This window comes from Dermacentor variabilis, chromosome 10 (assembly GCF_050947875.1).
Source record: "Dermacentor variabilis isolate Ectoservices chromosome 10, ASM5094787v1, whole genome shotgun sequence".
In the NCBI taxonomy this organism is placed as follows: domain Eukaryota; kingdom Metazoa; phylum Arthropoda; class Arachnida; order Ixodida; family Ixodidae; genus Dermacentor; species Dermacentor variabilis.
This window is the reverse complement of record NC_134577.1, coordinates 17,900,140-17,925,232: the sequence shown is the minus strand read 5'-3', so window position 1 is coordinate 17,925,232 and position 25,093 is coordinate 17,900,140. Positions and strand designations below refer to the sequence as shown.

The following is a 25,093-nucleotide window of genomic DNA, read 5'->3' as shown; positions in this document are numbered from 1 at the left end:
TTAATATTAATATAAATATTAATTAATTTATTAATCGCTCACAAACTCGCCTTGCTATAAGCAGAAAATTAAAACGCTATAGACTATAAATCTAAAGAAGAAGGGGAAGGAAAGGAGACGAAAGACCTTAAAAAGCAAGGAGATTAACCCGTAATATTTTTTTCTTTTATTACAATACTTCCGTTTCGTGACCCGTACACTGTAATGTGATTTACACCCTATAATTGAATAGTGGTGTAAATCGGTCTGTACCTCACGCATTTACACCCTTTCTTGGGTGTAAGGGTGCGAGGTGTAGGCCGATTCGCCCCGTTCTTCCCATTTCCCATTTAAGGGTGTAAATTAGTTTACAACACTGCGGCATGCGCATTGCACGCTCGCCGGCTCAGTAGGTGTTGCATCTCGACAGCGTGATCTGGGCGCCGTTGTTCACTGTCGGAAAAAGAGGTATTACGGCTCTTTTCTTGTACCTGGCAAAAAGAGAAAGAAAGGAAGAAAAAAAAAATGAGCGCCGATAAGATTACAACTGGGCCCAGTCGGTTCCGCACTGCATAATATTTTACTGGTTCCACATTGCGCAGAGCGCGAACTAGTTGTCATCGCGCTTATCCAATGCCATGAACACCGCGTTCTCGGCTTGCACAGAGCCACTGGGCATGCGCACGGCAAAACTTGGTTTGTTAATTAGGGTGAATAGAGCAACAATGCGAGAGAAACACACCTTATGATAAACGCAAGTTCTAAAGCTGCCAGGGTGAGTGAACGGTTAATATGAAGTAGAGACTGCGGAATAAAAAGCGCAACAGAACACGCGCAGCGCAGTTTTAAAAGGCTCTGACTAAGGCATCTGTATTTCAGTCACACCATAGGTGCTAGCAAGCCTCTATAAACTTTTTATATAACCTCATAATATCGTAAATAAAGTAAGTTGGCTGTTAGGAAGCTGTCCCGCCATCCTTTGTGCTCAGCGGCGCTTACACTGAATAAGACAAGTGAACCCATTGCTCGCGAATCGCGCATCCACGCAAACGGCTATAGGAAGGCGAATTGCACGATGGGACAGGAGGGGGTAGAGTTCAAGACGGGGTAAGTCTACCTCACACGGTGCACGACAATGCTGACGTGTCGCATCGAAGGAGAGAACGAAAGTGAGACGCGGCTGCTGCCGTGGTGCTGGCCTCGATCCACTCACCGGCAGAACGCAAATCGCCCGAAGCAGGTTCCGGCTTTCTTACAGGCAGGGGGAGGTGTGATGCACCGCGTGTAAACGCCGTCGCACGAGTATTTGGCGCGATGCGCCAAGAAATGCGATACGTTGCTGTCGCATTCCTGTGAACGAGGCTCTTGTCTGCTCTGCGATTGGGTTTTCAATTTGACAGGTCCTGTTCCTCCGCCGAACGAGCGCAACGTAGAGAGTTTAACAACAAATGACCAGTCTAAGTTATCCTGACACGCGGTCGTGATCCTGCAGCATCCTCGACTTAGACGAGGCGAGCGGAAGGCTATACACGTCGACATCTCTCACCTGGCCACGGCGATGTTATTCATCAGGGATACGTCCACTCTCTGAATCGCGAGCTCGCCCCTGTAACCGTTTCCGGTAGAGAGCAGGTTTACCGCACCTTCCAGTATGTCACCGACCCTTGTCCGAGTTGTGGACAGGTACGTGAGCCGGGAGCCGGAAGAGAAGTATTCATGCCTGCGCGCAGACGAGTCGAATTTTACAGAACGTGAATATCGGTGGCAGAACGAGAATGTATAGGGTTTTATTGGTGTTCAACTAAAACGAATGCAAATATTCGAGACAAACGATCTTCGAACATTGGATCGAATATTTTTCTCTTTTCCTAAACAAAGCGAAATAAGAAGATTGCGTGGAGTCTGCTTGCCAAAAGAGATTAGGTTTAATAGTTACATTATTTGATGCGTGCATGTAATGCTATTCACAAGACATCCGGTAAAAGCTTGTAGACGCAATATATATATACCGCTTTCTGCAGTCAGTTATCTGTTATCTGATTTCTGTTATCGGCTCTCTTGCGGCATCATGATTCGGATTAGTCTTCGTTTGCATCGATACTTCATAGTAACTAAAGCCCACTCACTAAACGCCATTTGAGCCTGTAAAGTATTTTAAATAAATTAATAAATCTTATGCCAGCAGAGCTTGCAGCTCCGAGCTCTCTCCCCTCCTCTCTCTGTCACCCTTCTCCCCCTCTTCCGCGTTACTGACCAATGTTTAGGAGTCAGCGCACTATCAACAGTTACGGTGCGGTCAGCACGCTTCCCACTTTGTTAATAAATCTATCTCGAGCTCAACCGAGACTCCAATAAGTGCGTTTATTTCTTATATTGGAACAATAACTCATATTCGACAATGCTGTGTAGCGAATCCTCGAATCGAATGCGAATCGAAAAGCAGGGACTATTCAATTCGCATTCGAAATGTCTACCATAAGCAAACCCTTACCACAACGTCATCGACTCTGTTACCAACAAGCTAGACTCATGATTCTAACACAATGAAGAAATTAGTGAGCAAGGTAAACTTTGCACACGGTGCTCTTATCAACAAAAGCGATAAAGATGGACGTCGTAAACTGATACGTGAGCAGCGCACCAGACAACGAAAGTTAACTACAAGGTTGTGTTTGCATAGAAACAGTTTAGTTCGTCTGAAGTCTTCAGTATTGCCACAAATTAGAGGGGTCGTTTCCCCCTTATGGCCATTGTGTAAGGGAAGCAATGGCGGTCACTACGCCAACGATGTATTTGAAGCTCAAGGTGGGTGTTACGGATCAGAATAATTTTATATTGAAATGACTAATTAATCAAATTTGTCTGCCCTTTCTTTACTATGCCCGCGGCTTACTCGCGGAGTTCGTACGAGTGATAATGACATGCAAAAATACTTTCCTAACATTCTCGTTACGTCAGCTTATTATCTAAGGCCAAATTTCAGGTACCATTTCATTACCTGCACTTCTCGATAGAAGCACCCCGTGAAATATGTCAGGCCTGTTGTACAAACAGAGCCGACAGCAAACAGTTGTACAAATGTTCAAAAGACCGTATGCATCAGTAAAGTAACAACGACACTTATTGTCCGTATTGACAATAATTATCCGCCTTGACAAATTAGTACAGCTGCAAGGAGAGAGCTCTCGTAGCGCGGAAAACTCGGTCCGACAAATCAGAAAGAATGAACAGTGTAACTCAGTATACGAGGCGCAGGTAAAGGCAAACGATCATGCGTGCAACCACCAGTAGGCTGTTCATATGAGGGCGGTATTGAACACGTTGACCTACGTTTTACTCAACGTCAAGGTTGCTTGTCCTTCTTGCCCCGTCAGTTGAAGGCGCAATTTCCCAGATACCGGAGAAGGCAGTGGACCTACGTGCACAACTATGTAATAGTGGTACACTGAAAAAAAAAAATAACGGAAAAAAATAAATCAAAAGGGGCTTCAGTTGACTTTGCATCTTTCGTAATGCAAACCATGTTGCCGTCCACTGTCCTAATAACAACAACAAAAAATGCCGTCTATACCGTAATCAGAAGTAGAAGTCTGCAAGAAATGTTCTCATAGCATGGACAACTTACAGAAACCATTTTGTTACGTGCTTTAGGATCAGGCTCATCGGCATGCCCCGTCGGTTAAAGGCAGTGATTCTCAAGCCTTGAGCCTTTACGGACAGCTTGACCTGCTCGCAGGTAATTCAGAGACTGCATTCAGTGCTTAGCCTTAAAAGCGTAAACAGAAAAACCTACACTAACGATGACCACGTTAGCAGTCACTAGAATTACGCTCGTGAGTTTTGTTATTTAGCTATTATTTATTTTACTATAGTTAAAACTCAATCTAACGAAACCCAATTTTAAGAAGTTCCCGATCTAACGAAGAAATTTCCATTCCCCGGCAGGTACCTATAAGGTTCAATGTTGTCATCAATTAGAATTAACGAAACTAACTTGGCCAAACAAGATTTAGCGAACTTTTTCCTGAAATAAGTGAGTAAGGAAAGCGGTGATTTCTTTCAAATTTCGACACAGACGGGTTTTTCTCTTCGAGCGTGCGTTCTAAAGTTAACGCGTTAAAACATCTAGGCGCTATAGTCGCGGCCCTATCTTTATTTTGACGAGGCTGCAGGCCGCGTCCATGAACGGAACAGCGCGGACCCAATACCGCCTCGGTATGGGCGGCGGCGGTTGCTTTATTTCATGGCTTATGCGACAGATGGCTGGACCAGCAGCAAATACGATGCCGCGGTAGCTTTTGCGTGCTGCTACGTTACAATTTTAGGTTTCGAAGGACCGAAAAATTCCTTTCTCCAATTTTTGCAAGGTTCCCGAACTAACGAGATATTTAGAGCGTGGTCATCGCTTCGTTAAGCCGAGTTTCGACTGTATTAGCTGATTATTCGGTACTCGGTAACCGGTGAAAGATAATGCTCATCTGCATCAAACAATCTCGCTCGCTCGCTTAATAAGTAAATAAATAAATAAATAAATAAATAAATAAATAAATAAAAGACAAACCAGTCAGTAAAGACAGGAACGTGCTACCTGCATGCACTCACGGCAAAATGGGGCCTCCTGGTTCGTCTGGATGTACATCTTGACGGTCCCCTGCCGAGGCCGTGACCTGATGGACGACAGGCCCATCATGGCGCACCCGGTCCCGTCAGGGCCGCAGTCGGCGCATTTTCCTGACAGGAACAGCTCGTAGCTGGCGCAGGCGTAGGCGACGAACGCGCACTGTCCCAAGTCACGACTTGCCTCAGTCACCAATGCCTCGGCCACGAACTGGTTGGCTCGCTCATGGCGGCATGTCACAGAGTCGCGAAAGCCTGTCTGGGGGACAACGCGCGGTCTGCGTATTCTTCGCACGCGCTGCCAGTGTTTCGAGGCTGCCGTCTTCTAAATCATCAGCAGCATCATCAACAGCACCACCATCATCATTAGCCTCATCATCGCCACCATCACCACCACTACCACAACACCACCGGTCACCTCTACACCACCAACCGCCACCAACTAGACGAAGGACTCTCCCACCGAATCACAGAGGTCGTGCGACCAAGTTGGCCACAGGGCTATGGTCGCAAGTAGTCGCTTTGGCCGACGAGCGACCATTTCTGCTCATTCGTTCGCCGCTCGATTTGCCAGATCTGCGACTGGAGCCGGAAAAGCTGTTGAACGAACCAGCAGCGCAAGAACAAGACGTCAGACGTCACTTAATTTACGTGCCAATTTACGCGAGACATTTCGGTGTGACGTGCTCGCCGATGTGAACATCGGCCATCGTTAGTTGCTCCTTGGTCACTAGTCGCGGTCGGTAGCGCGTCCTTTGTTAATTGCTGGTGTGGACGCCGCTTCCCCTGTGTTATGGTGGCTACCTATGCCCTGTGTCTATACCGAGTTCATCCTGTGCCTGCAAGCTCCTTGATCGTATACCACTGCAACTAGTAATCATCTAAAGCCCTAGACCGCGTTTCACTGCCCTTGGCACCCGTTCCGTTGCTCTTATAACCACCGGTTATCTATCGGTTCTGCGAGGTCACACAACGTGCTCAACTCTAGTTCTTGCTCTTATCCTAAACTAAAATACCAGCCCACGTTCACTCTCTAATCAATGCTGTTGTCTTTCTGCGTCTTAACATTAAGTTTATCATTTTGCGTCTCATCACTCTTCGGATGGTCTATAGCTTCCTTTCAAATTACTGTGTTATGACAGTCACTGCCCAATAGCATAGCACTGTTCTTTCTTTGTACGCATATGGAAACTGGCAGCGCTATGTCTCGCACGTAAAGGCCATGAAATGCTAAGAACGGCTATAAAAAGGTACTTCTGAGAGTTGGGTAAATTCCTCAAATAGTCGAGCAGAGATAAAGAAACAAACGTTTTCGGCAACATATTTTTGACAGCAGAGTACAATCAAACATCATATAATAACCACTAACAACTTAAGTGATTAACTAAAGGCACCCACTCGGCTTTGCATTTAATAACTTTTCTGCACGTGTTGCAGATTCGACAATGAAGGCAGCCATTGGTCAAGCGACCTCCATTTACCGACGCTCCTGGGCTAACATCTCTAGCAGCGGCTTAAAAAAACATGTCACAATACTGTTCATTGTATAATTTCCCCATAATTTTCCTAGTGCGCGCTTCGATCAAGCTCTACGTGGAACAACCATTAAGCATCCTGCCACAAAATGTTTAGAGCGCAGCTCTTAGGCGCCCGTTCCTGCGGCGAACGTCGATGTCGCTCGTAACCGAGCGAACATGAAAGAGCGGACGCGGAACGTAGCGGGATGTGAAAGACAGTGATATAGAAGAGATCGTGAGGAGGAAACCGGAGGAGGAAGGTGTGGCGAAAGCGTGAGAAGAAAAGCGTAGTGGCGGCGAGGATGGCTACGATATGGCGATAGAGTAGCGCGCGTCAGACATGGAAACAAAGCGCTGCATGAGCGGAGATCTGTCTGCGGCGGCTGCTGTGAATCGCGCCTCACCCGCCCGTTGCCTCTCGCGATCTCCCGATTAGCGAGGTAGTCGTGCCACACTTCGCTCCATTTGCAACGTGCCGCAGGAGACAGATTGTCCGCACCAGCTGCGCCTGAAATTTCGCGTTAGGGAGTACCGTAATCTTCGGTGCATTTCTCGTCACAATTAAAAAAAAAACTGGTGCTAGTTCCCGAGTATACCTATATACATATAGACATGCCTTTCTGAGCCTTGGCTTCCCTATTGCACGTGTTTTAGATTCAATAAGTAAAAAACAAAATATCGTTTGAATCATCGCTGATTATTATATAACTCTTCGACCTATATCATATCTAAGCGTAATTCAATTTAACCACACGGATAATTTGTGTGGCCTCCGAACGTTGCGATCTCGGAGGCCACGATTTTCCTAGCGCCGACCTCGTGTCAAGTTTCTTCACCAGGCGCGCAGCCGTAGTCAGCCCAATGCGATCATGATAGCTTTACTTAGCAAGCGAAATAAATAAATTGTATAAATGTTTTCGTTAGAGGAATAAATAACCATGGTGTTAGGCAAGGTGTTCTCACTGGCTTAAATTTAGAGCAAGATAAGTCCGAAGTCCCCTGATAATAGCAGTTAAAATAAGGAAATAAAGATATCAAATGTACACTGCCATGACCATGGAGTAAGGAAAAATATAGGAGGGAGCATTACGTCACGCAGCCAGCCTTGGCAAGCGAAGTGGTTGCCCAATACGTGAACTCTTGCGTCGAGATCAAGGAGCAAGAATCAAAATTTGCTGAGACGCATGGTTCCCAGTAGCTATGCCAGTAGTTTTTATTCGCTACGCGCTGGTTCAGCTGCCCTGTCGTGGCTCTGCCTGCAGAGCGGGAACACTAAAACCAACCGCGCACTTTGACGTGCGACCACGTGTTGAGCCACCACTGGCTCAGCAGATTTCAGCTTCAATCGCGTTGCTGTATGCTCCCTCCTATTTTTTCCTTACTTCATGGCCATGGCACCGATACGGTAAGGTTTACGTGTAGCGCGCACGTGTAACGCAGGAGGCAAACGCGAGCACTTCTACGGCACGCAGACATAGCTGTCATGGAAGTGAAGTTTTTGATGACGTAGCATGTGGGATTAAACTGGCGGAACTACAAAGGCCCTTCTTGGAGGTTACCTGGAGACGCCAGAGAAAGAAGATGAATTTAGCGTCAATGCAAATCAGAAGGCAGCGACAGCCGCGATATGAACTTAAGTCATTAGTTGATACCTTGAGTCAGTAATGACGCACTGCCATGTTCATTTTCTAAAGATAGGAAATATTGGAAGTGGCCCATTTTCCAAGTTCGACAACCAGCAGCTGACAGATTCCTCGCGCTAACAGATCGACGAATGTACGGTGTTACGAACGGCCTGCGGGGGCTGGCGAACTAGAGGAGAAGTGACCGTCGAAACCTGCCCGGCCCGCTGCGACGACTCGCTTTGGGAAAACAATGCGCCGAGTCAAGAGCCCATCACGCGCCATCATGTCTGCTGCGACGACTCGCTTTGTAAGGACCACAACGCGCCGCGTTCCCAACCGAGCGGCGCCGGTATGTCTAGACGCAGTCGGCGGACCAACTATTGTTTGCGGAGTCGCCGCGCCTTCACGGTTTGATTGGAGCGGGGGAACTCCTGGAATAAGAAGCTTTGTGGCGCCGTCTCACGGGTCTTAGAAGTCGTGAGTCAATGGACAGACGCGGCGGCCAATATCTGCGGAGTCAGCTCTGGGATCAAGAGGCGCCTGCTCGAGGCAGGACCCTTGTCTGGGAGAACCCTCTCACCTCGGTTTGGTCAGTGAAACCTGTGCGGAAGTGAGTGTATAAACCCTCCCCCTCAAAGACGGGTCGGCGACGATGACTTTGGACGCTCCCATCGGTCGATGGTTGAACCGCCGCTTTCCATCACCTAGGGATCTAGGGAGAGCAGAGTGTTTATAAGCAGCCGTGGCGCAGCTGCTGGGTGTGCATTCTCTTTCAGTCATGCTAGACTGATGAACTGTAACGTTCTCATGTAGATACTGTAAATAAATCCCATATTCCTCGTTCTCGATGAGAACAAGTCTCTCCCTCCAACGACGTCCTCAGCGTGGATGAGTTGGACGACGGCATGGGCCAGCTACCATTTATTTCACGCCCGACCCCAACCCTTGGAACGGTAAGGTCAGACGGCCACGTCATTAGGTATACGCGAGGACTACGTACCTTGGACGGCTCCATTCTTGAATGAAAAGTTCTTGACGATCTTTTCGCACCCGGGCTGTGTGACGCCGCCATTGGGATAGAAGTCGATGTGCGCCACTGGATCGATCATGCCGTAACCAACTGGAAATTGGAGGAGACCGAAATACTATACTAAATGAATTCTGATGATATGCGCGAAGTGGAAGTAAATTCAAGACAGCGGACGTTGTCATCCGCATGGCTTCTGCAGAGTTTCCTTTATAGCTGTTTATCCTACAGTTTCCGACTGATTAGTTTCAGTTGGTAAAGCGGCCAATCTGATCATGTGGTTCTTTGTGGTTTGATTGCCCGATTAGATAGGATTCTTCAACTACAAAGATATATTTTTCGATGAGCCCTTACTGGCTCTTCTTGCTGCATTTTACTTCTAATTAAGCAAATGAAAAAAGGTTTTCTTCCATGGTAGCCTGCACAAGGTACAGCATAGGACCCTAAGCTATTTAACGTTATTTTGATAATACACGCTCACCAAACTGATTTATTTTCGACACAAATCGCGAGTTTGCACATGTGCGAATTCCCGAACTTTGAAACGCTACTCTGGAACGGATGAATGAATTCTGGGGATTTACGTGCCGATCCAAGATTAAAGTCCCGGTTCAGGGCGAATTTTTTCTTCAACTGCAAGGCTTTCTTTCGAGGAACCCGTATAGGTTTCCTTCGTAGCGATTGCTACAACTGGGTGGATGTCCCATTTTGCATTTATTAAGAAAATAAATGAAATGAAGTTAGACAGTGAAGGCGCAGGGTCTACTTAGCTTACAATACATGCTTATTACGCGATGTCTTCAAGCATATGGCCCACCAGATTAAACGAATTCTCTAACACTAAAAATTCCCCACCGCTCTTCACAGCCTCTAACCAGATGCAGTGTGCACATATGTATATCATTCGCTAGAATAAACTCAAAGACTTTGATTTACTTAGTGAACTCTCATCTTAATCTGAGAACGACTGAAACTGACCTATAGGCAGAGGAATCATAAAACGTTCTCCGTCGGTGTGAATGGCGTCAACAAAAACGGCGTCACCCGGGTCCAGCCGTACTAAAGGAGACATGCCCTCGAAGAGTGGCCCGGCAGGATCAAGACCTGTACAAAAATCCCGAAAGTCAAGAGAAGCGCGCTAGATTAAGATAAGACAAGGGTAGTAGTCTTAAGGTAAAGTGTTTATGCCTGTAGGTAGGGCGGATGATGTTGGCTGCTCTGACAGATTGTCTGACGTCACCGTCACTGCATTCCCACCCATCTGCGTAAACAAATTCCACCTGAAACCCGTTATGGATAAACTCACGCGCAGACACAGTAGATAATGCAAGTCGTCCAAAATGTCTGAGCTTACATATGAAATCGAGATTAACACTCGGGTACTTCGACTGATCGAGAATTGCCGAACAAGGGCAGGCTCAGCTTGGAACCAACGTTTCGACAAGGAGCCTTGACCAGACGAAGGTAAGTTACATTGTGGAAACACTGGTTCCGCACTGAACCTTCTTTTATTCACCGAACTAACAAAGAATTAGGCTCTGTAGTTTTACGTGCAGTAACTGCGATCTGATTATGAGACACGCAGTAGTGGGTCACACCGGATTACCTTGGACTACCTGGCGTTCCTTAACGTACACTAACATCTAAGTAAACGAGTCACATGGTTTACATTTCGCACCCATCGAAATGAAATGTGGCCGCTGCGGCCTCGATAGAACCAGTGCATTCCCGTGTCACAGCAATGTGGCCTGTATTTAGACCCTGCACAAGATGAGACACGCCAGACTGCTAGTCTGGCGATGCTCATGTGCAGTGTCTCGACGCTGCGCCGTGCTCACTGATGGGTTGCAAAACTAGGCGCCATTTCCTTCTCCAGATCACTATATATTGCCCAGTGGCGTCCGCACGCTCCACACAGTAACACACCAGGAATACCGGTGTACACTGAGAAGCGAGTATTTCGCTAGCATGTGCCAGCTTCTGTAGCTAGGGGATACGCCTTGGAGGTTTCCGAGGAATGACCACAGGTCATGGAAGATCGGTAAACCCAGAATATATCAGTCTTTGGAGGTGGCTTTATCTCATTCTCTCTACTGCACCATGCACCATGTGCGTTAGTGAACTGCTATACTGCAGCAAGGCCGGGGCCGTTTCAGTATTAATCTCATTATTTTATTTCATTCAACAGTAACAGAGAGGCCGGCGGTGTATTTGTCGCCAACAATCTCCATATCAACACAAGAAATTATTCGATCTACATATCGTGGTTTCCGATTCCTCCCCGTAAGTGCGAGCAGAAGAAGGAACAAGAAGGCTTTTTCTTTTTACATTCATTGATCAGAGAAAGAGAAAGCTAGGAAAGGAAGGGAGGTTGTCCAGTTGGAATGAGAACACTTTCAAGAACTAAAATATCACTGAGCCCACAACGCGAGAGCAAAACGCCGGTGTCGCAAACAAGGAGAAAGTTTGCTTCTTGATCACAAAAGTTTGCCTGTTTATCCCGATGTGCGACGGCATCGACAGCGACAGTATAAGGTTTCGTGTTGCGCTTGAACTTTTCGGACGTTGCTGTTTGCGACGCGTCGGCACGACGCAGCACACAAGGCAACTAACTACCAGGGGCGTATTCCGGGGACGATCACTTTCGGCGATACTATCGCCTCGGCCATCAGGAGCACGCTGATTGGTTGGTTGCGCAAATTCGCATGGGCTGATTGGCTGGTTGAGCACTCCGCCACGCAAAGGCGAAAGTATCGCCGAAAGTGATTGTCCGAGAAAACGTCCCCCTGTACGGCGGGAGGAACCGATCACAGGCGTTTCACAAAGCTGCAGTATAGGACATAGAGTTTCTCACTATAATACCTAGAGGGAAATCTGGCGCCACCGTCTATGGGGAGTTTTTTAAGGGGGCACCGTGCCGTCATGGGAATGACGGTATATGTGCCTGCGAGGCTCGTGTTGGCTGGTGTTGCAAGAGGCTTCGTCTAAAACGTGGACAAGGCTACGCAAATAACGCGTTCTCAAAGTAAAATCTTCATAAAATGTTTCCGTTCACGCATATTACATCTTTACTCACCCACAATGCATGAGCAAGCGAAGAAAAGCAAGAACAGACGACCAACTGTTTCAAAGCGAGCGCGAACCTTGTCGTCTGTCCTCCAACTTTAGCGGCCCGCTGATATTTTTTACGTAACATATAGTCGTACACGCAATAACAAGTTTTCATAGTTAAACAAAACATGTTTTCGCGTAATAATAAAGTTAAAACAGCTTTTTACCCGCTCTTTTAGTAGAAAATGAATCATTGTGACAGACTGAACGGTACTTGCCAGGCGCGTCTTCAAGGTATCCTGTCTCTCCGAGAACGATGTCAATCCGAAGTCACAATATACCGGCATTCCCATGCATACCACAGCTCAGCAGCGCCAGATTTCCCTCTAGGTAATGTAGTGAGAAACTCTATGGTATAGGAGCTCTACCAGCGGCCTTGCAGGCGTCGCAGCTGGATGGTGCACGGAAGGAGATCGACGGCGTCAACGTTAGCAACTGCTCAGTGAAATGTCAGACAGCGTTAGGTCGATGTCTACTGCACGTTACGCTCGGAACAGAGCATACACACAGCAGCTCGGTAGGAACGTTACTGTGCTTATAGTGTAGTATATGCCGGCGTATACAGCAGCGGAATGCAGAACGCTGGTTTGGCTTCGCCGCCTAGGTAATCGAGCATAGCGTTGACAGTGCGTCCGCTTTGTTTCGTCGTTGTTGCGGCCAAGCGCGCTCAGCAGTGCTGGAGACCCTCGAACCCTCTCTCTGTGCACGATAAGCGCGTGCGTCGTCGATAGCAAGATAGCACGACGACGCCTACGCCAACGGGGACATCTTGAATGAGCCTTGAGCCTTCTTATAGTTGCTATAGCCATTCAATAAAAAAAATAACAAGACAAACGCGCACCTCCCCTATACACCGCCACAATACTGGTAACTATATACACTCTTAAAACAGTTGCACCTTTTGGGGTGTGTATTTGTCCCACAACAATAATTGCCATCTGCCTTGCTTGCGTTTCCTTTCTTAAAGAAAGGAAATGCGGGTAAGACAGGTGACACGATTATTCACTCTAAAAAAGGTATACACCCTTTGGGTTGTATTTTGTCTCCAAACAATAAGCGTCATCTGTCTCCAGTTATCACCTTGTTCTCGTTTTACTCAAGAGCTAAGTACGAGAAATTTAAAAGTTTCTACGGATTGAAAAAAATGGCATTTTGATGACCAAAAGTTTTCAAGGTCTTCAGGTATCTGAAGCGCAATCTCATAGGATAGCCGTAGACGTCAACACAAGAAAGAACAGCGTAAGTAAAAAATGCATTAGTTCAAACATGTCACAGCGTGAAAACAACGGAGATGGATTTAGCCGTTGCTCACCTGTAATTCTTCCGAGCCTTCGCAGTTTCTGTCCGGCGTAGCCAGCTATATGAGAGCCCAAGCTGTGACCGAACACGTGAAACTTGTAGGGGCTCACTCCGAACGCTTCCTTCAAAAAATTAAAACATAAATAAAATACATTGAACTAGTGATTTAAATGAATGAACAATCAAAGTAATAGAGCTATTTACACATAATTACATGGGAAGGTGACCTTGAAGCTCTGCATTCGGCATTCAAGCATAGAGTATAGTCCCCAATTTCTATTTTGGAGCTTGTGTCAATCCACTGCTACAAATGTAGATGAATTCGCAATCCTCTACATATATCCCTCAGGCCGTTTACTTTCTTCTTTTTTCCTCCCTTCTTTCTTTTTTTTCTATCGCTTCGTTCTTGCGTGTTTGTCTTTCCCTACTTAAATATATAAAGATACTGTTGCGAAAATTTACTGTATCGCTTGAAAAAGGTCGGTCCACCGACAAACATAAGCGCGCGCGCACACACACACACACACACACACACACACACACACACACACACACACACACACACACATATATATATATATATATATATATATATATATATATATATATATATATATATATATATATATATACACGAGAAGAAAGGGGGTTAGCAGAGGGGCCCGATTTTTATTAGTCATATCATAAGAATGGGGAATCCGGCTACATTGATGCCTTCATGTAGCATATGTGGGTTTATTGACCAGTTGCCTTCACCCAAAAAGGTCACGTTCTCGTGAGGCCTGCGGCAAAAAAGACGTTCCACGTCCGCCGCCAAGGTCTGTGAGTGGTGGCGCTGGCTAACACTCCCAGAGTTCTACTAGGACACATAAATACCCAAGAAAGTGGATGGGGAAACAGCGCCGCGGTCGCTCAATTGGTAGAGCATCGCACGCGAAATGCGAAGGTAGTGGGTTCGGTTCCCACCTGCGGCAAGTTGTTTTTTCATCCACTTTAATTTCCATTAATTTATTGTTTCTTTAATTTTACTAAGCACTAGTAATGTCCCCTATGTTGTCCTTGGTGTCGGTGTTTGTTGGCTTCTTATGATATGACTATATATATATACACTTCGCCTACTTTGTATCTCGCCTCATTAAAACTATCTACGTTTAAAGCTTTTTCAGTGCTGCGCGGAATGAACTCGCATCACACGGGTTCCTGAAGTACAGCAAGCAGCCCGACGCTATGGCACTGCGCTAGGAATGCCTGCCGGTAGCGAGGGCATTATTTTCAGTGTTAGCACGCTCCGGCGTGCCACCGGAGCGATCTCGAAGGCCACTTGAAAAGAGGGGGACTTAGCTGCGGCGCCGCCAGGTGGCACGGCGTGTCCAGAGGAAAGCGCGAGAGAGGATCCCGGCTGAAGTACACGATTAACGCGACGCGTGTCGGCGGTGGCAACACGGTGTGATACTGCATTGCTTGAATTCTAGTGGCATTACCGTCTATAGTCATTGTGAGATGAGTTCTGCCGGAACTTGAATTTTTTTTACGTTACCTGGAGCAGGCTGATAAGGCGAGCGATCTCCAGCCCGACCACACGGGTGTTGGCCGTCGCCTGGACGTATTCGTACCTGCTGCCCCTCGCCCAGTCTACCAGGATCACGTTGAAGTCCCCCAGTTGTAGAAGAGCGTCTTTGACGGCCTGAAATCAAAAACATTCGTGTATCTTGGTTTTACCGAAACATCTGGTCACCAACGACTACGATTGCGGCAGTGGCACACGCAATAATTCGGAATCGCACAACAACGGTGAACCAGTGAATGTATCATATTCTGTTGCTGTGATCTAGGAAATCCAAAATAGATCGACGTGGCTCGTGAACAAACTTTCGAGTCAGGGATGGCGAACAAAAAACGTCTTACGCACTCGTTTCAGAGCGCAGCTCTTAGGCACCCATTCCTGCAGCGAGAGTCGGCGTCGGCGTAACCGAGCGCAGCGGATGAGAGCGGGCGCAGAGCGGAGCGGATGAAAAAATCGGCGAGAGCGAAGAGACCGCGAGGAGGAAAGTGAGCGAAGAGACCGCGAGGAGTGTGCAGCGGAAGCATGACTCGGAAAGCGGAGGAGGGTATGGCGAAAGCGTAAGAGGAAAAGCGTAGTGCTGCGCAAGATGCGCACTGTGGCGACGATGTCTAGGAGATGCCGCCAGTCTGTTCATCTTCTCAAGCACGTCTTGCAGCGTAGCGATCACGTGCGTGCCCGGCAAGACGCGGGAACGCCCATCCCGTGGACCAAGTGATTTACGCGACCGCGGGTACACTGTCTATGGGATCAGCACACCCTTCATCACGGCATCTCCGTAATCAGTCCAGTTTAATACTGCACTGTGTCCAGGGTCAGCCCACTTTATTTGGCAAGAAGCTGACATGTGAGACATACCAAACCAAGGCAAAGAAGGCGCAGAAGGCCTCACTGTAATTAAGGAATCCCGACATGTCACTTTAAACCGAGAACGGAGAACCGTACTTGTGCGTTTTGCTTGATAGGAACATAAGCATAGCAGCATACCTTCATCGGATAATCGGGAACCCTCTCGACTTGCAGGAAACCGTGGGCGAACAGCTTGGTCTCGATGCGCGGGTCAAAGGCCGAGTCGCGCAGCTGGTGAGCGGTGACGTTCCATGCGAAGATGTCCGGCACGTCGGGCTTGCGGCGTGTGTACAGCTGAAAGTGGGTGCCAATCTTCGATCGCGGCCATGGCATGGCGTTGACGAAGCGCAGTTTGGGGTCGTAAAAGCCCGTCAAGTTGAGACAGCCGAGTTCCCCGTAGCAGGCCGACATCGGTCCTGCGGAAGATGGCGTGCAAGACCACGGGTGCGATCACAAGTAAGGAGGAAGTCGGAAAGCGGAACACAAAACAGCTATAGTGATTATTAATGCGGTGGCATTAGGAATGTCAAAGTCGAAAAAAAAAGTGTATGAGTGTGAAGTGTGGGAAGCTGGTCACGCAGTAGAGTTATATAAAGAGAGCAACTGACGGTAGCCTGCTCCGGGCCACTGTCAGTTGCACTTCGCTCCTCGAAGAGGCAGGACGTGTGCCGAGCGAGTAAGCTCCTGAACAACACTTTGCATTGTGCTGAACGTGTTTTAGATCATGCACCCAGGACTTCAAAGAGGTGTGAAGTAATAGTAACGCATTTCTCTAGTACTTACTGCTAAATCGCCATTCACTTGTTTCGCAAACATAAAAATAATAACCAAGGAGGGGTAATAAAAAGAAAAGGACATTAAAGCTGACGAATGACTCTGACAACACGGCATCCGCCATTTGGCCAGTAAACATAATATTTCGCAGCGAAATTCAGCACTTGTTTGCAAATGGATTTGATATAGTAGTCAATCAGGTATATTAGTCAGGTTTGGTTTTAGATTTTAACGCCCACAGAGTGTCGCAGTGACAGCGAGGTGTCAAAGCCTTCCCTGCTATATCACACAACGTTGATTGGTTCGTGGGGCTTAACAAGGCAAAGCGGCACTAGGCCTATGAGAAATGCCGAAGCGGAGGGTAACCGGGTTAATTTTGACCATCTGATATTTTTTGACATGATGCTAAACATAAATACTAAGTCATGTTTTTTTTTTTTGGCAGGACTCTAGTGCAGTACGTTGACGATGTCAGAGAAGTGCACTACATGCTCGAAATTGATCTTCCCGGTAACTAAATAAATGTTCCTGCATTCCTCACATATTTCCTCGCCTCGTTCTTGCATATTTCATGCGGGCTAGTGAAATAAATCTCAATCTGACTCTTTGGTCACTAAAATCGTGCTCATTCTGTAGATGCATATTAAAGAACCCCAGGTGGTCAAAATCAATCCGGACTCCACTACTGCGTCTCTCAAACAAATTTCAGAACGTTAACCCTTAGAATTATTTTTAAAAAGCCATGCTTACTGTCTCCGAAGATCAGACTGCGGGCTTGGTCCAACAGCGTGAGTAGCGTCACGGCAAACGTCACGCATCTTTGTACTTTAGATGTCAAAAACCTGCACTTTCGAAACATTATTGCCCAATTCTCCGAGCAGGGCCCAGGAGTCCTCGATCGGCACCGAGCATACTCGAACCATGCTTCGGACGCCGACGCTCTCACAATGTTGGTTTTTCAGCGTCGTGCAGCGCTCGGTCACGGTGACGTCGCATCGATCACGATACCTTCATGTGTGAGGCCAGCAAATTCACGGCGAAGACCGTGGCGCTTGTATCCTCAACGGGCACAGACTTCTTCCTGCAAACGAAACTGCGAATTTTAGTTTACCCAGGCACGATCGAGCACGGGCAAACTAAAGAATATTGATAGCTCGAATGGAAGCCCACTTTCAAGGCAAAGACGACCGTTTGCTTACTTGCTTGCTTGCTCCTCGCCTGTGGCGCTTACCCACTATGGGGGATTGGCCAAGAAGCCGGCAGTTAAAGGGAAGGGAAGAAAGAAAAACCTAAACGGAAAAATTAATCAGGGTGAAGTATAACGTTCATGTTAATTAAGATATAGATTTCCGCTTTTTACCGTCATGCACCGAAGGTAGACGTAGAGGTAGAGTCCATACATTGGTGGCACATACCCACTCTGGGGGATTGGCCAACAACCGGGTAGTTCAATATAACAATAAAGAAAACGAAATGTCAAATAATGTATACAATATTTGTGAATGCGTATATGAGAAAGTTGCTGTTGTTGCCTCAAAACATGGCTCGTACCTACGAGGGGGATTGGCCATATGAGAAGATTCCTGTCGGTGCTGGGACCTTTAAGTATATGGCACATGCCCATTGAGTGAATGAGTGAATAAAATTTTATTGGGTCCAGCAAAACGCGATGAAACGCGCACACGGCTAATCCCACGACGGGACTGACAGGCCTAGCCTGCCGGCGCGAACGCGGGCGCGCAGGACGGCCAGGATTTGGTCCTCAAAGACGGGACTTCGCAGGAGCGCGTCCCACTCTTTCTTGGTGAACTTCGGGCCCAACGACGCTGGGAAAATCTGTTGTTTTCTCTGCGCAAGTGGGCGCACATACCTACCATGGGGGATATCGGCCGAGAATCAGTCAGTTTGCGCAAAACGTATTAAAAAGGTTCAGAAAGATACCCTACCGGGGAAAGACGTGTTATTTAACAGTGCGACTATACTTTCATGTATTATATAGTGAAGTTAATCGAAAACTCTTTAAAATCTAAATCAATTCATTTATTGTTTTAGGAAGGCGGGCGACGTCATTCAAAAATGAATTCTTCCGCAGCAGTGCAAGCATTCCGGTATAGCTGTGCTACAATGTGGAAGCTCCAAACGGAAGTAGGACGGGGAGCATCCTTGTTGAGGCCAAGCTTGTTTACAGGGACCTCGAGAGAAACATTATTCGTAACGAGGAAAATTGTTGGCATGCAAGTAAAAAGTGGTCGTGTGTTTCCAGTTCACTGCAATGCGTACGTATACAAAGGAGATAGTACAGCCAAACCAGACCTGTGAAAATATAAATTTAGTGCTGAAACACGGCGGCGTATGATCGTTAAATAACCTTATTTTGCGCGTTTGGTATAATTGGCGGCTCCAGTAGAATAGTAGACGGCGATAGTCAAAATAAGAGGCCAAGTAGACGAAATTTGCGAAACTCGTTCAGACTCGTTAACCTCCGGAAACATAGCTGCAGTAGTGTAAACGGTCGGGGAGGAAATAATTACGCGTTTAGACAAGCATATCAACAAAACACACATAAAGAAAACAAAAGTTGGTAAAGGAGTAAATGACGACTACTGCAGGATATATGACGGTGCGACAATGGCGGCATGATGCACACGGGATTACAACGCGATGACGACGACAGAGCGAACACAGCGGAACGATGACCGACGGCATCACAACGAAGGAATGATCACGACTGAATGAAGGCTATGAAATGAAGACGACCACACCATGACAACGCTGTGTTTGTGTTGCAACTCATGTCCGCGCTTACGGATGCATGCTTCACCTGGAACCCCGGGTCGCGTAGGTTTACATAGCATGCGATGCCGCTGTTAGCACATGTCCGATACCGGCCATTCGACCACTGCAGGAAAAAGGGCTCTCCTGTCGATTTTCAATCATCCCTGTCCTGTTTCAGCTGACAACCAACTGATGCCTGGAAATTTCCTGAGTTCATCACACCACCTCCTAGTTCTCTGCCGTCCCTGATTGTGTGAGACTTGAAGCGGCGCGAAGAAGACGAGGACAGTAATAGAAAACAAACATAACAGGATGAGCGCTGTACTGCCAACTGGAAAATTTATTGAAAGATCAACCAGCCTGTTGTATTTGTTCTCGATTGTTGTCCTCTTCATCACGCTGCTTCAAGTGTTACTCAATATGAACCAACTCGCCCAAATCAAGTTGTTGCTATACCCTGACTGCTTCTCTTGTCCAGGCCCCAATTCCAATTAATAGGCCACCGGTTATCTGCCCTCTGCATTTCTTTGTTAACTTGAACATGGACTACAACGTTTGCTGTCTAATCCTGTCTTTCTTTCTCCGTGACGTTACGCCTATAATTTTCTGTTCTAGCGCTCCTTCCGCGGTTCCTAACTTCTTCTCAAGCTTCCCTGTTAACCTGTTTCTGCCCCGTATGTTAGTATCAGCATGCACACACTCGCCTGTGTCACGGAGGCGTGTCTATATCGCCGGTGAACAGCTGTAACAGTTATGCTATTCGCGCCATCCCACTATAGCGATTGTTCAGCCACAGAAGCTGATAGTAACTCTTTGGCGAATGACGCTGCGATCCACGGTTATAGAGTATCATATCGGGAGTTATGACGTGGCTGTGAGCGCCGACCTGTGCGCATGCCTGATGCAATTTTTTGTGTGCCCTCCCCCCTCCTCCGGGGGTACCAGATTCCACTGTAATTTAGTTAAGCCTTCAGCCATAACTCTTGCGTTCCAACAACTTTTGTCCGCACGTGTGCACCCAGGAAAGGGCGTGAAGTACTAAATACAACGCAGAAAATGTTGACAACGAACCCTTCAACATTTTCATTTAGCTAGAAAACATTATTTAGACAGTCAGCAGTAAGCCTGTAGAATTGATTTTACATCTAAAGACTGCGTGTTGACAGCCCGCAGACTTGCGGCTTTACCCTTCCCGTCGATTGGTGCCCGTATAGACGCTGGGCAGGTATCCATTTCAGAAGTTTACCAACCGCAGTAGACCAAAGAATGAATGAATGAATAGAATTTATTGATAGGAAAGACAGAGAGGTCGACCTGAGCTAGTGCGCTCTAGTCTGCTACTCTGCACTGGGGAAGAGGGAAGGGGAGTGAAAGTATTGGAATGGATGATGATGATAAGAGAAGTGGTGAGTGCTTATGTACATGAGACAGTTGCCTCGTTAGAGCCGCTCGTCGAGCTTGGTGTCCTGCAGAAACTCCAACAATACTTTTGTTGCACGCATTGAAATTGCAGTGTCAGGCCATGGGCCGAGGATAGCTTCCTCCGACAGTAGTTGCCTGCCAACGCTGGCTAAGAAACTGTCTAACGTCCTTCGCTCCAGCATATATGCTGGGCAGTCGCACAGTACGTGTTGCAGTGTTTCGGGCATCTGGCAGTGTACACAATCAGGGCTGTTCGATTGGCCGATGAGGTGTGCGTAGCGACGGGTGAAAGCAACGCCGAGCCGAATCCTGTGTAGCAATGATGTTTTGCTCCGTGTAAGCTTCGGGGGCAAACAGAATTTACCGTCTGGGTCAATCATATGTAGACGTCTGTGAATGTTATCAGAGTGGGCTCTGTAAGCCTTTGTAAGGTCCTGCATGAGTGCCTTGATCATGGAGTTGGTGTCAGGTCGCGAGTAGGCAATCCGTACTTCATCAGAGGAAGAGGAGGCCGATCTTGCCTCACTGTCAGCGAGTTCATTACCAAAAACACCACAATGGCTAGGCACCCATTGAAAGGTGATCACGTGGCCACTTAACTCGGCACTGTGATAAAGTTCGACGATTTCCAGCACGAGCAGATAGTATGGTCCTTTGTTTAAAAAGTATTTTAGCGCCTGTAGCGCTGATTTGGCATCGCACAATATTGTCCATTTATGGGGTGTCTGCGTTCTCATAAAACGGACAGCCTCCCGTATTCCCGCAAGTTCCGCAGCCGTAGATGTCGATTTGTGGTCTAATCGAAATCGTTGAGTAATTCCAAGTTGTGGGATGACAAATGCGGTTGTGGCAGATGGCGTGACCGAACCATCGGTATATACTTGTACAGTCCCACTATATAAAGTAAATATATGGGACAGGGTGAGCTGCTTCAAGCCAATGGAGGAAACGTGAGATTTCTTCCTAATTCCGGGTATCTGAAGCCTCACTAGTGGTCTTGGCAATGTCCATGGAGGTGTCGCGGGGATGTCGGTTGCCTGGAATCTTGCAGGTACAATGCTTGCGTGACATGCAATAGCTTTAGAAAAAGCACAGTCAAGGTTGATGCTTGAAAGCGTTGACAGTGGATGGTGTGAGTGTCTGGTTAGCAGGCGAAGATAGGTTCGCACAGGTTCACAAGACCTGTATATGTCGATAGGACAAGCCCGTGCTTCCGCTATTGTGCCCTTAGTTGACGTGCAGCGTGGCAAGCCAAGACATATCCGTAGTGCTTGAGCCTGAAGGCTCTCCAGCGTGCGTATACAAGATGACCCCATGTTAGATAACACAGGCATGCTGTAGCGTATGTAGCCCACAAAAAGTGCCTGGTACACTTGGAGCAAACTTCGCTCAGAGGGGCCCCATCTCAGTCCTGATATTACACGAAGAACGTGTATGAAGTTAGTCAGTCTAGCCCTAAGCGCAGTAACATGTTTGGTCCAAGAAAGACTGCGGTCTATTATCACGCCAAGAAATCTGTGGTGGGTGACTAAAGGAAGCGCCGTTCCGTCGACAAAGATTGGATAATTTGACATCGATTTGCGCGTAAATGCCATGACTGCACACTTAGTTGCTGAGAGTTGCAGGCCTCTACGGCGCAAGCACTTCGCCGTTATGGTAACTGCACGTTGAAGCCTTGCACGCACTTGTGGACGTGTGACCCCGGATGACCAAATACAGATGTCATCCGCGTACGTACTGATACGCGCTGTTTCAGGTAGCTCGTCTGCAAGGCCCACCAGTATCATATTGAACAATACTGGGCTAAGGACACCACCCTGCGGAACACCCCTGCGAACTTCATGTCTATCAGTCTGGCCATCCGAAGTGGACATGAAAATGGTGCGGCCACTGAGGTAACTCTGCAGCCATGCATACATCCGGCCACCAACACCAATATCCTCAAGCGCCTGAAGAATCGACTGGTGGAAGACGTTGTCGTAGGCACTTTTGATGTCCAGAAACATTGCGCATACCAGACGACGGCGTCTCTTTTCCTGTTGAACAGAAGATACTAGGTCGATCACACCGTCAATGGATGATCGGCCTCTTCTGAATCCATTGATGAAATCAGGAAGTCAGGAAGACCAAAGAAAGTATACAGGCTTCTCAACGACTTTTGTGTGAAAGCATTATGCCTACACCCCAAATTGACATATGTTTTAAAAGAATGCAGCTGTCAACAAGAAGTCTAGAGACAATCTATAAACTGTGACATTATACATTTGTACTAGGCTTGCGTCTTCCTTTATAAGGGCCCAGAGTTGGTCAACGTGTCATGATTCTTTATACTTGTTTATTTTATTTTATTTCGCCTATTAATGAGTAGGCCCACATCTACGATAGTAGCTGGTTCGTGCTATTGGTGGATAGATTATGGGATTTTACGTGCCAAAACCATAATTTGACTATGAAGAACGCCGTAGTGAGGGACTACGAATTAATTTTGACCACCTGGGGTTCTTTAACATGCTCCTAAGTCTTAGCGCAACGTTCATCCTGTTCAAAACGCAGGTCGTCGCAAGGCAAGAGCATTGAATATACTGAAGCAAATAAACAAGGACAAGATCGAAGCAAGCTTCGTCGACGCAGCTGCATACCGAGACGGCAAGGCTTTTGCGGTTCCCGTCGTGGACACGCTGGCCAAAGTCATGAACTGTGCTACTGTCCGGACGACGAACCCCGAGGTGGCCGAGCAAGTGGCCATTGCACTCACCATGCAAGACGGTCGGAGAGAAAGGGTGTATAGCGATTCGAATGTGGCCGTAAGGGCATTCCAGAAAAGCCGGGTAGCCCGGCAGGTAATTCAAATTCTGAAAGGCGCCAAACACGGCGACACCTCCATACACTCCATCATTTGGTTCCCTGCCCACGTCGGGGCGATTGAGGTGGTTCCTCTGAACCTCAACGAGTCTGCCCACGAGGCTGCGGGTGGCTTTACCGACCACGCTGTCCTCGGATCGGGCCACTTTCTCCCCGGACACAGAGACGCTCCTATCACGCACAATGAACTTACTAAATTCTTTTACTTAAAGAGAAGGGTTTCCCGCCGCCTCACTCCAAGCTAAGCAGGCCGCAGGCGGTCACGCTTAGACTCTTGCAAACGAACTCCTACCCAAATCCAGCGTCCCTTAACAGCATATATACCGAGATTTATGCGAACTGTTCTTGCGTGGCCTGTGGTGAGGTTGCTACTTTGCCTCATATGCTCTGGTAGTGCGGGTCGCTGGGCCCGAAGTTCACCAAGGAAGAGTGGGACGCGCTCCTGCGAAGTCCTGTCTTTGAGGACCAAATCCTGGCCGCCCAGCGCGCCCGCGATTGGGCCGGCAGACTAGATCTGTCAGTCTTGTCGTGGGATTAGCCAGGTGCGCATTTTATCGCGCTTTGCTGCACCCAATAAATGTTTACTCACTCACTCACTCACTCACTCAGCGCACGGGTGTTTTTGATGGTGATCAATCATGGTTATCATCATTATAGATATATTTTGTTTACGGGAAAGGCAGAGAGGTTTGCCTGAGTTAGTGCTCTGTAGGCTTATATATATATATATATATATATATATATATATATATATATATATATATATATATATATATATATATATATATATATATATATATATATATATATATATATGAGAGAAGAGAAGGAGTCCGATGAGTGGATGCGTAAAAGCATATAAAACAAACAAAAATTTCATTTATTCACATCTTCTTCACTGGCAGCCGTTGCCACGAGCCGGCTCCTGCTTTCCTCGCGATCAGGCCGCGAACTCAACAGAAGAAGCGCGTGCCATCGCGTGCCCGCGATACCGAAGATGAACCAGCCTGAACGGTCCAAGGGCAAATCCAAAACGCGTCGTACTTCCAAATCAAGCCGGGTAAGCAATTCGCACTCGCTCCACTGCATGCACACCTATAGTTGTTACATGCGTCCGTTTCTGGATGCTGTTTCACGTACAGAGCGTTGTACGTGCGCGCAAAGGCAGTGCTTGACGTACATGGCCGCCAACCCGGTGATGCGCCACACGTTCGAGAGTCTATAGACCGAACAACCTGCGATGTACCTACAGCGTGACGTGTAGACACCCTGACCAATTGTCGAAAGGCGAGGTGTTGTCGCAGAATCATCGTTGGAGCTCACACCCAAAAAAAAAGAAGAAGAAGAAAGAAGGTTCGGTTCTGTGTGCGAACCTAGGCTGCAGTCACTGCCGTAAGCACGAGGTCGCTGGGTCGACTGCCAGCCACCGTATTTCGATCGGGACGAAATGGAAAAACGCAGCAAGCACAACTTCATTAGCAGTGTGTTCAATGTGGCTGGTTGGTTCATCTTTAGAATAAAAACAGGAACAGCGCAACACAGGACGAGCGAGTAATAACGAGTAATAAGAGTGACAACTTCATTAGATTTTCTTACACGGGATCTTTCCAATAATGCCTCTCCCCACTGGTATTCACATGTTGCTCAGTGTTTCCAGGTTATCCTTCTTCCAAGC

The 25,093-nt window shown here is 47.4% G+C and overlaps 1 protein-coding gene across 1 annotated transcript; it reads right to left on the bottom strand.

The window, feature by feature from the left end:
• Window positions 1-198: 198 nt before the first annotated feature.
• LOC142559924 (pancreatic triacylglycerol lipase-like) lies at window positions 199-17,434 on the bottom strand. Its single transcript, XM_075671621.1, has 10 exons — window positions 17,110-17,434; window positions 15,724-16,001; window positions 14,713-14,859; window positions 13,189-13,297; window positions 9,744-9,869; window positions 8,739-8,858; window positions 4,582-4,911; window positions 3,310-3,424; window positions 1,526-1,699; window positions 199-470 (listed from the first exon to the last, which is right to left on the bottom strand). The coding sequence occupies exons 1-10, from the start codon at window positions 17,216-17,218 to the stop codon at window positions 386-388; spliced, it is 1,593 nt and encodes a 530-aa protein (XP_075527736.1). The 5' UTR covers window positions 17,219-17,434; the 3' UTR covers window positions 199-385.
• Window positions 17,435-25,093: the final 7,659 nt, after the last annotated feature.

Bases quoted from the DNA above. Each gene is read 5' to 3' on its own strand.
- LOC142559924 (XM_075671621.1), bottom strand. From the start codon at position 17,218: ATGTTTCGAAAGTGCAGGTTTTTGACATCTAAAGTACAAAGATGCGTG. The intron at 16,002-17,109 runs GTAAGCATGGCT...CATCTTCCGCAG, and splicing joins CAGTCTGATCTTCGGAGACA to GACCGATGTCGGCCTGCTAC. The intron at 9,870-13,188 runs GTGAGCAACGGC...ATTTTTGTACAG, and splicing joins AAGGCTCGGAAGAATTACAG to GTCTTGATCCTGCCGGGCCA.